At 49.0% G+C, this 11,506-nt stretch overlaps 1 protein-coding gene across 1 annotated transcript; it reads right to left on the reverse strand.

Moving 5' to 3' along the window:
* Positions 1 to 3,523: 3,523 nt before the first annotated feature.
* Positions 3,524 to 11,484, reverse strand: AHSA1 (activator of HSP90 ATPase activity 1). Its single transcript, XM_032344824.1, has 9 exons — positions 11,243 to 11,484; positions 9,724 to 9,914; positions 7,942 to 8,024; positions 7,423 to 7,540; positions 6,249 to 6,337; positions 5,322 to 5,450; positions 4,747 to 4,848; positions 4,014 to 4,065; positions 3,524 to 3,911 (listed from the first exon to the last, which is right to left on the reverse strand). The coding sequence occupies exons 1-9, from the start codon at positions 11,320 to 11,322 to the stop codon at positions 3,739 to 3,741; spliced, it is 1,017 nt and encodes a 338-aa protein (XP_032200715.1). The 5' UTR covers positions 11,323 to 11,484; the 3' UTR covers positions 3,524 to 3,738.
* Positions 11,485 to 11,506: the final 22 nt, after the last annotated feature.

Here is an 11,506-nt window from a genome sequence, read left to right on the forward strand (position 1 = left end):
CTGAGATCATGACCAGAGCTGAAATCAAGAACCGCCACTCAAACAACTGAACCACCCAGACACCCTGGCAGAAATTTAAAAAAAAAAAAAAAAAAAAGATTTTATTTATTTGACAGACAGAGATCACAAGTAGGCAGAGAGGCAGGCAGAGAGAGAGGAAGGGAAGCAGGTGCCCCGCTGAGCAGAGAGCCCGATGAGGGGCTTGATCCCAGGATCCCGGGATCATGACCTGAGCAAAAGGCAGAGGCTTTAACCCACTGAAACACCCAGACGCCCCAGCAGAAATTCTTAAGTAAGAAGATAAGAACATCCCAGAGTCTGTTTCCATAGGAATCTGCTAATTCCCCTCCTTTCTGATATAACTTATCTTGACACTTAAATACATTGTGTAAATTTAATGCTTGTCTGTTACCCAAACTGAATTTAGCTGGCCATGTTTTTGATCTGTAATCCAAGTGGCAGGTGGAATTGCTATCATGTCAGGCCACAGCTGACAGAAGATAAAGGCGGTCAGAAAGGAGCCTTGAAGGGGCTGGAGAGCCAGTCAGCTATAAAATGATGTTTATTCAAACTACAAAGGAGAAGGAGGTGCTGTGCAGGGGGCTGAGGGCCCAGGACACAGGTGTGTGGAGAAACAGTGATGGGGAGGTCGCTGACCTTGCCGAAGGGAGGATTTGGTGTGACTGGTACCTGGCCCAGGAGAATCCACGCGACCCCCCGCCCTGTTTGGGTCCAGTGTTGGTGAGGTCACTGTCTCGACTGGCTGTTTTTCCTGTCCCAAACACCGGGAGCCCTCTGTGGCCATGCAGCCAGCGTGAACACTGCCACTGCCCAGTCTCCAGGATGGTTTTGCCCAGTTTCCCTCCTGTGTATCTTCTAAAGGGTCCTAGGTTAGGCAAGACCAGTCAGATTGAATTCTTACCAGGGTTTAAAACAACTGGTGTGGGGCGCCTGGGTGGCTCAGTGGGTTAAGCCGCTGCCTTTGGCTCGGGTCATGATCTCAGGGTCCTGGCATCGAGTCCCGCATCGGGCTCTCTGCTCAGCGGGGAGCCTGCTTCCTCCTCTCTCTCTCTCTGCCTGCCTCTCTGCCTGCTTGTGATCTCTCTCTGTCAAATAAATAAATAAAATCTTTAAAAAAAAAAAATAAAACAACTGGTGCTATGAACCCTTCTTGATCCTGCTGACTTCCCTTGTCTGTTGGAAGACAGAACAGTTCAGCAGCCTTTGTCCTGTTAGTCACAAAAAGGTCACAAAATGTGCTTCTGTAGGCTCCTCCATTACAGTTAGATTTTCTTAACAGGTTGGGATGCTTCTTGAAGTGCATCCTGAGCCCAGTATCACCTGCGGTATTTATTAAACTCTTAGGTTCATGGGCTACACCCCACACTGAGTCAGAATCAATTAGGGGCGGAGTCCATAAAATTTGCTGACTTTAACAGGTTCCCCCTGGTGATTCTGAGTGAGGTGAGTCCTTGGCTTATGATTCACAATTTGGCCAATTAACTAGCTTTTCAAAATAATTCTAGCCCCAGGGAAGACACTTGGGCTCTGGAGTCCAGCCGTTGGTAGGGGACATTTGCCAGATGCTGCTAAGTGCCAGTGTTTCTGTATGTGTTCTCTCGAATGCTCTGATAAGGTGCCTCCTGTACCCATTATCCAGGTGAGAAAATGTGCCCCATTTGTAGGAAGGGGCACAACTTAACACAAGTGCAGTCAAGTCCGCAGTTTTTTTTTTTTTTTTTTTTAGCTCTGTTATTCTTTTTAGTCCCAAAAATGCTATCAGTAAAATGGCAGTGGTAAAAACTCTTAACGGCCGTCGTCAGCACTGGGGATGTGAACTGTCACTGAACGTGTTATGGGACAGGTGATCTGCCCGATGTTTTGGGTTTTATTTTTTTTATTTTTTTTTTTTTTTATTTTTTTTTTTTTTTTAAAGATTTTATTTATTTATTTGTCAGAGAGACAGTGAGCGAGAGTGAGCACAGGCAGACAGAGTGGCAGGCAGAGTCAGAGGGAGAAGCAGGCTCCCTGCGGAGCAAGGAGCCCGATGCGGGACTCGATCCCAGGACGCTGGGATCGTGACCTGAGCCGAAGGCAGCTGCTCAACCAACTGAGCCACCCAGGCGTCCCTGTTTTGGGTTTTATTAAGGAGTTTGTGATCTCTGCTTCAGAGTTTTTCAAGAAATCTAGACTTGGTTAACTCCCGAGCCAGGTATGAAAGGGCTCCTGTTTTGTCACTCTTCTGTGTGAGGAGCAGGAGTCTGTTAGGGGCCCCTAGGTTTGAGTCAAGCTACCGTCCAGGCTTTTAACCAAAAGGCATCTTTTTGGCCCCCAGGAGGCTGATCTAAAGCCAAATTAGATGCTAATTAGTTCAGTCCACCATTGTTTGGGTAATTCAAGCCCAGAGTGGCTTTCGGGGGTCTAAATGATCCCCATGGGTACTAGTTTTCTGCTTTGACTACAATGTTGTGGCCAAGTCACAGTGTTAGGATTAGCCCGCAGGCCTCGCTGCCACCTAATAAGAGACAAAAATAGTTGAAGGAAATAGCTGTGTCTGCAGGGGGCCGAGTGTCTGGGTTAGCAGGCGCGGACTCCCAAGGGATGCCGGACTCCTGAGGGGTGCCAGACGCCAGGGCCTGGCTGGTCCAGGACAGTGACCCTCCCATCTGGGGGTGGGGGAAAGTTGCTTCTCTTGCCACGTGGCAGCTGGAACCCCATTTGAATACATCCCCGCTACTTGGTCAGTGCTCTGTAAACCTGCATAGCGGAACCCGGGATTAGCAAGAACATTTGTGTCTTACTCTTTCTGGGAGAAGTAACAAGCCTTCCAGGAGGGATGCCTGACACACCAGCAGCTGTCTGGGGGGCGGGGCGTGGTGAACCCAGTGGCAAGACAGCAGCCAGAGGTGTAGACTCGAGCACTGGCTCCGCAGGTTAGTCTTTGATCCCAATCTCAGCTCTACTAAATGGCCATTGCCAGGTCTTGGGTATTACTGAAGAAACGCAAGATCTGGATTCTTAGGCAACAGAAAATGCTGATAGTATCTCTTCCCCACGGCTATGATGGAGGTTAAGCGAGCTGTGTACGGGTGTTACACAGCATCTGGTACCTAGTGACTGCTCGGGAAACAGGAGCCGTGAACCTGAGGCCCGCTCTGTTCAGCCACAGTGTGGGTAGCTTTCCACATCTCATAGCAGCACCCAGTGCTCATCTGTTCCTGCAAGAGGATTTCAGAGGCCACACGGAGAGGGGAGCCCAGGATGCCACCTCCACCAGCAGTAAGGTTTCTGGGCACTGTCCACCCCAGAGCATCGCCCCCGGCCCTGTCTTCCGACCATGAGGAGAGCAGCAGCTTTGTACCAGTCCGCAGAGAGGAGTGCAGGAAGCGGCAGCCTTCCTTTATGCCTCGACCCTCAGCCAAAATGTAAACAAAACCTGTTTTTTCCCTCCTTTAACTCAGTGTCTTCAAGGGGACTCACGAGTACCAGCCACCCCATCAACAGAAGATGCCAGATGTGCGCGTTTTTTAAATTATGTTTATTTAGCGTATGTACACATAAAAGAGAAATCGCCCTCTGATCCCACCCAGCAGAAAACATGCACAAACCCCAGCTATACGTGGAGGGAAGGGGCCCCAGCCCCAAGTTAGTGGTTGGGATGGTGCAATCCTGGGAGTCCCATGCCCTAGTCAGGAGAGGGCTGGGCCGAGGGGGCGGAGAGCCCTCCCGTCGCCAGGCCTAAAACAAGCGCGCGCCGAAGCCGAAGGTCTGTTTGATGCCCTCGAAGTAGTACCGCTGCCAGCCCTGCCGCGTCCTCTCCTCCTCGGGGGCCGGCACGCCTCTGCCTTCCATGCACAGCTCAGTCTCTCCGTTCTTGTCCAGGAAGGTCAAGGTGATGGTGGCAAAGTGCCCTGGGGAAGGCAGAGAGGATCCAGCATTTCCACCAGGACTTGAGATGAGGGGAAAAGAACGAGTTCCAGGGATAAGAGCCAAGGGCAAATCCGTATACTTACCTTCTGGCCAAGATTTAAACCTCCATTTCATCACAATCAGTTTCTCAGGGACCTAAAATAATTGAAGAGATCACTCTGAGCTGTGGACTCCCATGTCCCCGATCCTTTCTTTTTTTTTTTTTTTTAAAGATTTCATTTATTTATTTGACAGAGAGAGATCACAAGTAGGCAGAGAGGCAGGCAGAGAGAGAGGAAGGGAAGCAGGCTCCCTGCCGAGCGAGAGCCCGATGCGGGACTCGATCCCAGGACCCCAAGATCATGACCTGAGCCGAAGGCAGCGGCTTAACCCACTGAGGCACCCAGGCGCCCTCCCCGATCCTTTCGTACGGAGTCTATCATCCATGTGATTCTACCACTTGGGCACAAAGTGGACAACCATGGAGTTGGCGGCTTCTGCCCCAATGCCAGCCCCACTTTTCCCTTACGCTGAAGTACAGTTGGGTCAGCCGTGCCCAGGGGACATTTCAGTGCTGCACATGGAAAGCCACCGCCCCGATATGTATGACCCCTCTTCCACAAAGGAACATTTCAAGAAGAACTAATTTCACTCCACTAAGGAAAAAAAATCAGAGGAAAGCAAGAAAATTTAACTACAACATTCTTTTGGAAATCAAAAATAAGTCTTTGCAAACTGGAGAGATTAAATTTTACCTACAGAGCTGAAAAAAGAAGGGAACGATGTATTTCTCTCACCAGAGACTACCTCCTGGGTCTGGGGCTAGCAGGCACTCACCAGATCAGTGAACTCTCCAGAGACGTTGCCATCTACCAGGTGAAACTTCCCACCTTTGTCTGCTTCCAGCATTGCGGGAGCATGGGTAAAGGCCTGAACGAGCTGTGGAAACAAAGTAGGTGGAAGACGATGCCCCTCTCAGTGGGACCCAGGGACCAAGGTAGCTGACACCTGCATGCCTCAGCTCTCATTTCCAAAGGCACCACTTTGCCCAATGACCAGGTTCTATTCTGTTCCACTACAAAGGAACAGCCACTACTCAAGGCTTTGGCTTGAATAATGCTTTGTGAATCCAGGATGCCATTCCTTCAGATCCGTTCCCTTTCCTAACAAGAATGCATCCAGTGGTGCCCACTCACACCACCCAAAACTAGTACATGGGAGGAAAAAGAAGGCATGTCCACTTTGCTGAGTAGGCTGAACAGAAGGGTCTTTCCTTTGCCTCCGCCTGTAGGAGGAAAACCTCAGAGCTCTGCTTTCCAGGACCTGCTTTGCACACAGAGGGGACGTGCCCACAACCCAAGTCACCCAGAACAGCAGATGCCCTGAGGCCTGAAGGACAGGATTATACTCACCTCTTGGGTGGTAAAGACTCTATAGAGCTCCTCTGGTGAGGTCAGGAAGGTTTCTCTAAGGGTGATCTTACAAGTGGGGATTTTGACACCAACAGGTCTGGCCTGGGTTTTTGAAGGAGCAGACTTAGCCTGTGGAGGCGGCAGTGAGAAAGGTTTAGAGGGATGGGGAAACCTGCAGGAACACAGCTTCCAGGACAGGCCTGTTACTCATCCTCACAGACGCCTCTGCCTCTGGTGCTAAGTACCCCAGGGGCTTGGAGGGAATGTGTATGGATGGTTCAGTCAGGAGGGGGGCTTGCCCAGAACGTCGATTCCCACTGAAAACACCATCCCGGGTGAAGGAGGAGAGATACTCACTGAAAACCCCACTGACCAAAGGATGTGGCAAACCATGAGGTATTTCAGTGTAATTCTCAAAGAAAAAGTCTGTGCTTAAATAGCTGGAAGCAGCCACCTCCCCTCTGGGATTCCCTTCACCATGCTGACGAAGGGCAGCAGACCAAGCGCTGAGCCTGAGCCGCACAGGTCCGCCTCCACAAAAATATTTGCTCACTCTGCAAATGTGAAATCGATCCTTTCCTGACAGGTGAATGTAGGGATCTAACCCCGGTACCTTCAGGAGACCTCCAGTGTCAAAGTAGGACAGAGCAGCACCCCAATTGGAAGGAATACCAAAGCCATATAAAAGGTAAATGCTACCCTGTGTTCATAACCTCCTAACTGGTATTAAATGCAATCAGGAGACTCGGAAGCCCCCGATAGCTTCCATCTACTCTAGGGGTCTGCTCTAAATGAATAAAAACCAGGTTAAAGAGGAACAAAACAACTACATACTGCGGACTCTGTGAAAAGCACCATGAGCAGATCATATGCCACTCTGGCTTGGAGGTTAAGGTCAGAGAGAAAAGCACATGGAAATACACGTACCTTGCGCTCCTCAGTTTTCAGTGCTGGCCGCCCGGTCGAGTCTACTGCCTCTCCGTTCATCGTAGGCAAGATCATGCCCTGCGTGAACTCTGAAAAGATAAAACCCCCACTCCTGGAAGTTATTTCTTAGTAGATGAGATCTGGGGCTTCTTTAGAGTTTGACAAACATGGACACCTTACCCCAGAATGAGGTAACAACAGAGAAAGAGCCTATCTACTTCATGCCTTTCCCTTTGGTCTCTGCAAGACAGGCATCTGAGCATACACTGTAGAATACACAATGTTAACTAGGGTTCTTTTGAACCCAATTCCACTAGAAGCATCATAACTTGTTAAATGCAGATGAGGTCTACCACGGATAGGAGTGAATGAATGCAGCAGCACTTGCAGTGACTTCAAGAGGAGGGCAAGATGCCCACGGATGCAGATTCAGTCCCCCTTCTCCGCTCTGCCTTACCTCTGTAGAGCAGCCACAACTAGTCACCGCACCACCAAAAGAGGTGTGACCTTCTACGCTGGTTCCCTTGGACAGCCATGCTACGTACTCCAACGTCAAAATCAGAACATATGGGCAGAACTGAAATTCTAAGGGGGAGAGCTAACTGCTGCCTAATGACCCCCAGGGGTCCCTGGAGAATGCGTATCAAAGAGAGTCCAGGACTGTGCTCAAGGAGCGAGTCTGGGGATGCCAAGTCTAGGTCAGCACTGTCCAACAGAAATACAAGGTCAGCCTCACACAGAATTTTACATTTGCCAGTAGCCACATTACAGCATTAAAACGAGTGAAATTAATTTTGACAGTATATTTAACCTAGTCCTCTGCTATCCAAATTATCATTTCAAGGTTATCAATATAAAAAAAGCTATTGATCATTCACATTCTTTTTTTGGGTACCAGGTTTTCAAAACCCACTGTATTTTATACTCAGGGCACAACTCCATTTGGACTAGCCACATTTTAAGAGCTCAACAGTCAATATATTGGACAACCCATCTCTAGATCTTTCCCCTTATTGAGATTATAGACGGACTCTGAGATGAATAAGCCCCCTCCCCCCAAATCTTTATTCATTTGGCAAAGAAAGGATTGTCAGGCCCCTTCATCAGCAGTCTGATGGCCGGGGGTTGGGGAGGCACTACCTCCTCAAGGTATAGAGAACTACTCAAGGGATACCTGTTTTGAGGGTGCTGATGTAAATTCCCATTGCTTCTCTTAGAAGTTTCACCCCTTCTTCCTTCATTAAGGCCACGAGATTTGTGTCAGGCTCATCTTTGGCAAGGCTCACACTAATCTGAGTGAAAGATCAGAAGTAGGTGGTAAATAACGTGCGGGGGACCCACAGCATGGAGTGCGGGTGCTGAGCAATCAGGAAACTGCTGGCATTTCCACAGGAAATGTGTGAGGGCTAGGGTATTTTTTCCAATCCCCATGAGTATTCCTTCTCAGGTTCTCTCTGTCAAAGCCATGGTGGCTAAGTCAGAACCCAAGTGACTAGCTAAAAACAGAGGAATTAAATAAGCACGAGCTGTGCTGGCAGCTCCCAATGGCACCACAGACCTAGGAAATCAGCTGCAGACTGAGGTTCTGAATGCTGGGACTCAGCCTGGGCTTTAATCTTGAATGACAGTTCATTTTTCTCCTCTGGGAAAGGAGGATGTGGAAGACTCAGAAGAGGAATTAGGAAGCACAAACCTCTACTTCATCCACACTGTTTTCATCAGACAAATTGGGGATCTCCACATGTCCCTTGTACTGCACTCCAGACTTAGAGGTACCTGTCAAAAGCAGTGCCAGGTCATTAGTCTCTCCTGCAGGCAAAGTCTGCTCTGGGGTTCTAACTACTCCTCTGTTTATGCTTCTTTTGAACTACCGAACTGACCCTCTTTATTCTGAGAATGCCAGATGCAATCAACCCTCCCCCCACTTCCTCAGAAGAAATGTCTTTCCTCATTAAATCTGTTGAGATCAACCGTGTTATTACTGTATGGGACTGGGAGCTATACGGATGTGGTGCTAGCGTGAATTTTGCCAGGGAGCATTCGGGTCAATGATCAAGGCAGTCAGTTCTGCTAAGATGCTTGTTCTGAAAATAGAAGTTTGCTCCAATGCGACTGACATATTAGGGGACAATCTGATCACAGCATGAATTTCATGCTTGCTAATACAGGATTTCTTCGTAAGAAACACTAGGTGAACACACAAAACCACACCCGGCTGAAAGGATCTGCACAGGAATACACAAGACACACACTTTCCAAATACTCATCTACTAGCAACCTCAGGGGCCCATGTCTTACAAGCCAGGCCACCCACGCTGGTGTCATCATGCCCCCTCTGATTTCAGCTGACCCTCCTTCCACCAATTCACTATAACCCGCCTGCTGTAAACCTTCTGATGCCCACTCATACAAGTGAACTTCAGGTCTTTGTCAAGGTAAAGCAACATGTTTACTGTATTTTTAATGTATTTCTTCCCATCTAACGTGTAGAGCTGTGCTATCATTTTTTACATTCCTACGTTTAAAAAAACGTGTCACCAATGAAGGTTTTAGGTGTTGTGTGTCCTGTCCCTAACCCTATCTTCCCTATAAGCCCTGTGGTTTTGGTTGAGCAATTTTACACAGTATGGTAATCTCTAGAACACATGGGTGACGTTATGGCAGATTCAAAATTAACCAGCAAGTCGTTTATCTTCACTTCTCTCGACCTCAGCGTCTCAATCTATACAAAGAGCTCTGGGCAAGAGGACATCTAAGGGTCCTTTCAGACTACAATACTTCAGTAGTAGTTTTTTTAAAGTCACAAACAGATAGATTTACTTTACCCCCTCTTTATTATCATTTACTTGAGAAATGTTCATTGAAACTTAAATCTATTTTAAGCCTTACCCTACATGTACTCCTTTAGTTTTACTGCCTATTAAAATTCAGCCTCCCAACTATCGGGATCATCTAGGTGGGGCACTCACATGGCTTTAATTCTTTGCCAGTATCTTCACAGGAGGGACATAAATTAGAAAATAAAACTGCCCCAAATTACAGTCACCCACAAACTTCATCAGCACAGTAGTTGAAACTGATAGATTCACACTGGAGAAAGTAAGAAAAGATCAAGACTAAAAGAATCCCCCTTCCCATCTTTAAATCAACCACCCAAGAGATAAAAGCCAGTCTGAGAAATAGGACCTTATGTAAACTGTCCTAATATATGTGGCCCAAAGATTCGGTGGCCCAACCGCCTCACAGGTGGGGACTTGTGAGACACATCCCCCACTTTCCCCCAGAAAGGAAATACATTTAGTGTCCCAAAGCAGCAGAGAAATTCTGGCACCCAGGACTGACTGCTAAGGACCTCCAAAGCAGCACCATCTCCCTGGCAGAGTTCCTAACTTCCCCCCAACTGTTCTCCCTGGCTCCCAAAGAGGTCAACCAAAATGCGGTTAACGTTTATCCTAACAGCCTGGCATGGACTTACCTGTCCAGTTTAGTTTGATGCTCCACTCATAAAAGAAAATCAGTTTGCCTTTGCGATTGTTAATGGATGCCTCTCCATCAAGCTTATTCACTTCCGTCACCTCACATCTGCCTTCCTCATTTTGCACCCGCACTGCCAGGAACAGGGTTTTCAGCTTATCCGTGGACCAATTTGAAGCATCCCTCTCTGTCCTGCAAAACAGACATAAAGCTATGGACCAGGAGCCGCATGAAAGACACATGCTTGCTCTGTGCAAGAGAATCCAAGGCTGAAAGAGGTCTGGCAAGAAGTTTGAAAAGATCAGTCCCACTCCAGGACATCCACCCATTTAGGAAGGCAAGGAATCCCATATTGTCAATAAAGACAACAGCTGTGTGGAAAGGTTGCAAGTCAAATGGAAAATTATGCTTTCCTTTCTCAGCATGATGGTGCTAGGGTCAGTATCTGACACTTAAGACATGGCGCCCCCGTTTGACCAAGTGGAAAACTGTGACCATCCTGCTGAGGTCAGGAGTACAAGAGTGGGCCACAGAATGCAGTATTTAGCTAACAAGTCCAGGAAGTAATAAACTGATCATCTTGACCTCATTAGCACAGTGTTCTGACCTGTCAAATTCAAGCTGTGCTCAAAATCCCCTAAACATTTTGTGTCCTCTAGACGGCCATGAAAACAATGTAAGTCAGGGCTTCAAAACACAAAAATTAGATCAAACGCCGGCAGGCTGAGATATAAAGAAGAAAAATCATTCTGTCTCCCGAGGTACTAACTAGTAGAGAAACCGAGAAACCAGAAGCCAAAAGAACTGCAACAAAGTAAAAACACAGTAAAGACAGTGTGAACAAAGTTCAGTGCAGTGAACAGATAAGGAAATAGTACTTTTAATTTCATAAAGGAGAAGAGGCTTTGAAAAGTGGTTACGTTATAAAACCACGATTCCCGGGCAACCAGGGGCAGTCCCGGGAGTTACAACACAACCAAATGAATAGTTCCGGGTGAGAGGCCACGGCATCTTCAGCATCACTGAGCTCTCGGCACCTGCAGAACACGTTCCAAACCTTTGCCCTCTAGACTTAGGCAGCGGTCCCCTACGGCTGACTCCGAATCTCACCCGTAAACCGCAGAAGAGCAATTCCAAACCCGCAGCCCCGAGCCTAACCCAGCATCTCCCCCACACAATCCACGGCCGTGTGGGTCTCGCTGGTTCCTCCGGCCACGTGTGGGAAGCATGTCCCCGCTGAGGCTGGATGCATCGGCTAGGAGGTTATGTGCTCGCATCTCTGGAACCCCTCCTCTGGGTGCAGCCCTCCCTGTCGCCCCCTTGCCCTCCAAACACCGAAACAGAGGCAGGTGCTGGTTGTGTGGAGGGACCTGGGACTAGGGACCCCTGCCAGAATAAGAACCCCGCCCCATCTCCCCGCAGGGCTGCCCCGGGCCCTAGCTTTGTTCCGACCGAGGTTCCAGGGACCCGCAACCCCGGCCGGGCCGAGCGCTCCCGCGGCCTGGCCCGCTGGCCCTCACCAGTGCCAGTTGTTGACGTTGGTGGCGTCCGCCCGCTCCTCCACGATCCAGCGTGGGTCACCCTCACCCCACTTGGCCATCGGCTCTCCTGTCGCACCGCCACCAACTCCCGAGCAGCCACAGCCACAGCCTCAGGACCGCCTGGTTCCAGCCGCCGGCAGCGCCTGGAAACTACTAGAAGCGGCCGCAGAACCTCCTGGCTTGCTTTTCCCTCCACCCCCCGCCCCTCCCCGCCTTAACTTCCGGCTCCTCCTCACTCCCACC

This window comes from Mustela erminea, chromosome 5 (assembly GCF_009829155.1).
Source record: "Mustela erminea isolate mMusErm1 chromosome 5, mMusErm1.Pri, whole genome shotgun sequence".
Taxonomy (NCBI): Eukaryota; Metazoa; Chordata; class Mammalia; order Carnivora; family Mustelidae; genus Mustela; species Mustela erminea.

Bases quoted from the DNA above. Each gene is read 5' to 3' on its own strand.
- AHSA1 (XM_032344824.1), bottom strand. From the start codon at position 11,322: ATGGCCAAGTGGGGTGAGGGTGACCCACGCTGGATCGTGGAGGAGCGG. The intron at 4,849-5,321 runs GTGAGTATAATC...TTGTTTCCACAG, and splicing joins GAGTCTTTACCACCCAAGAG to CTCGTTCAGGCCTTTACCCA. The intron at 4,066-4,746 runs GTGAGTGCCTGC...CAATTATTTTAG, and splicing joins CTGGAGAGTTCACTGATCTG to GTCCCTGAGAAACTGATTGT.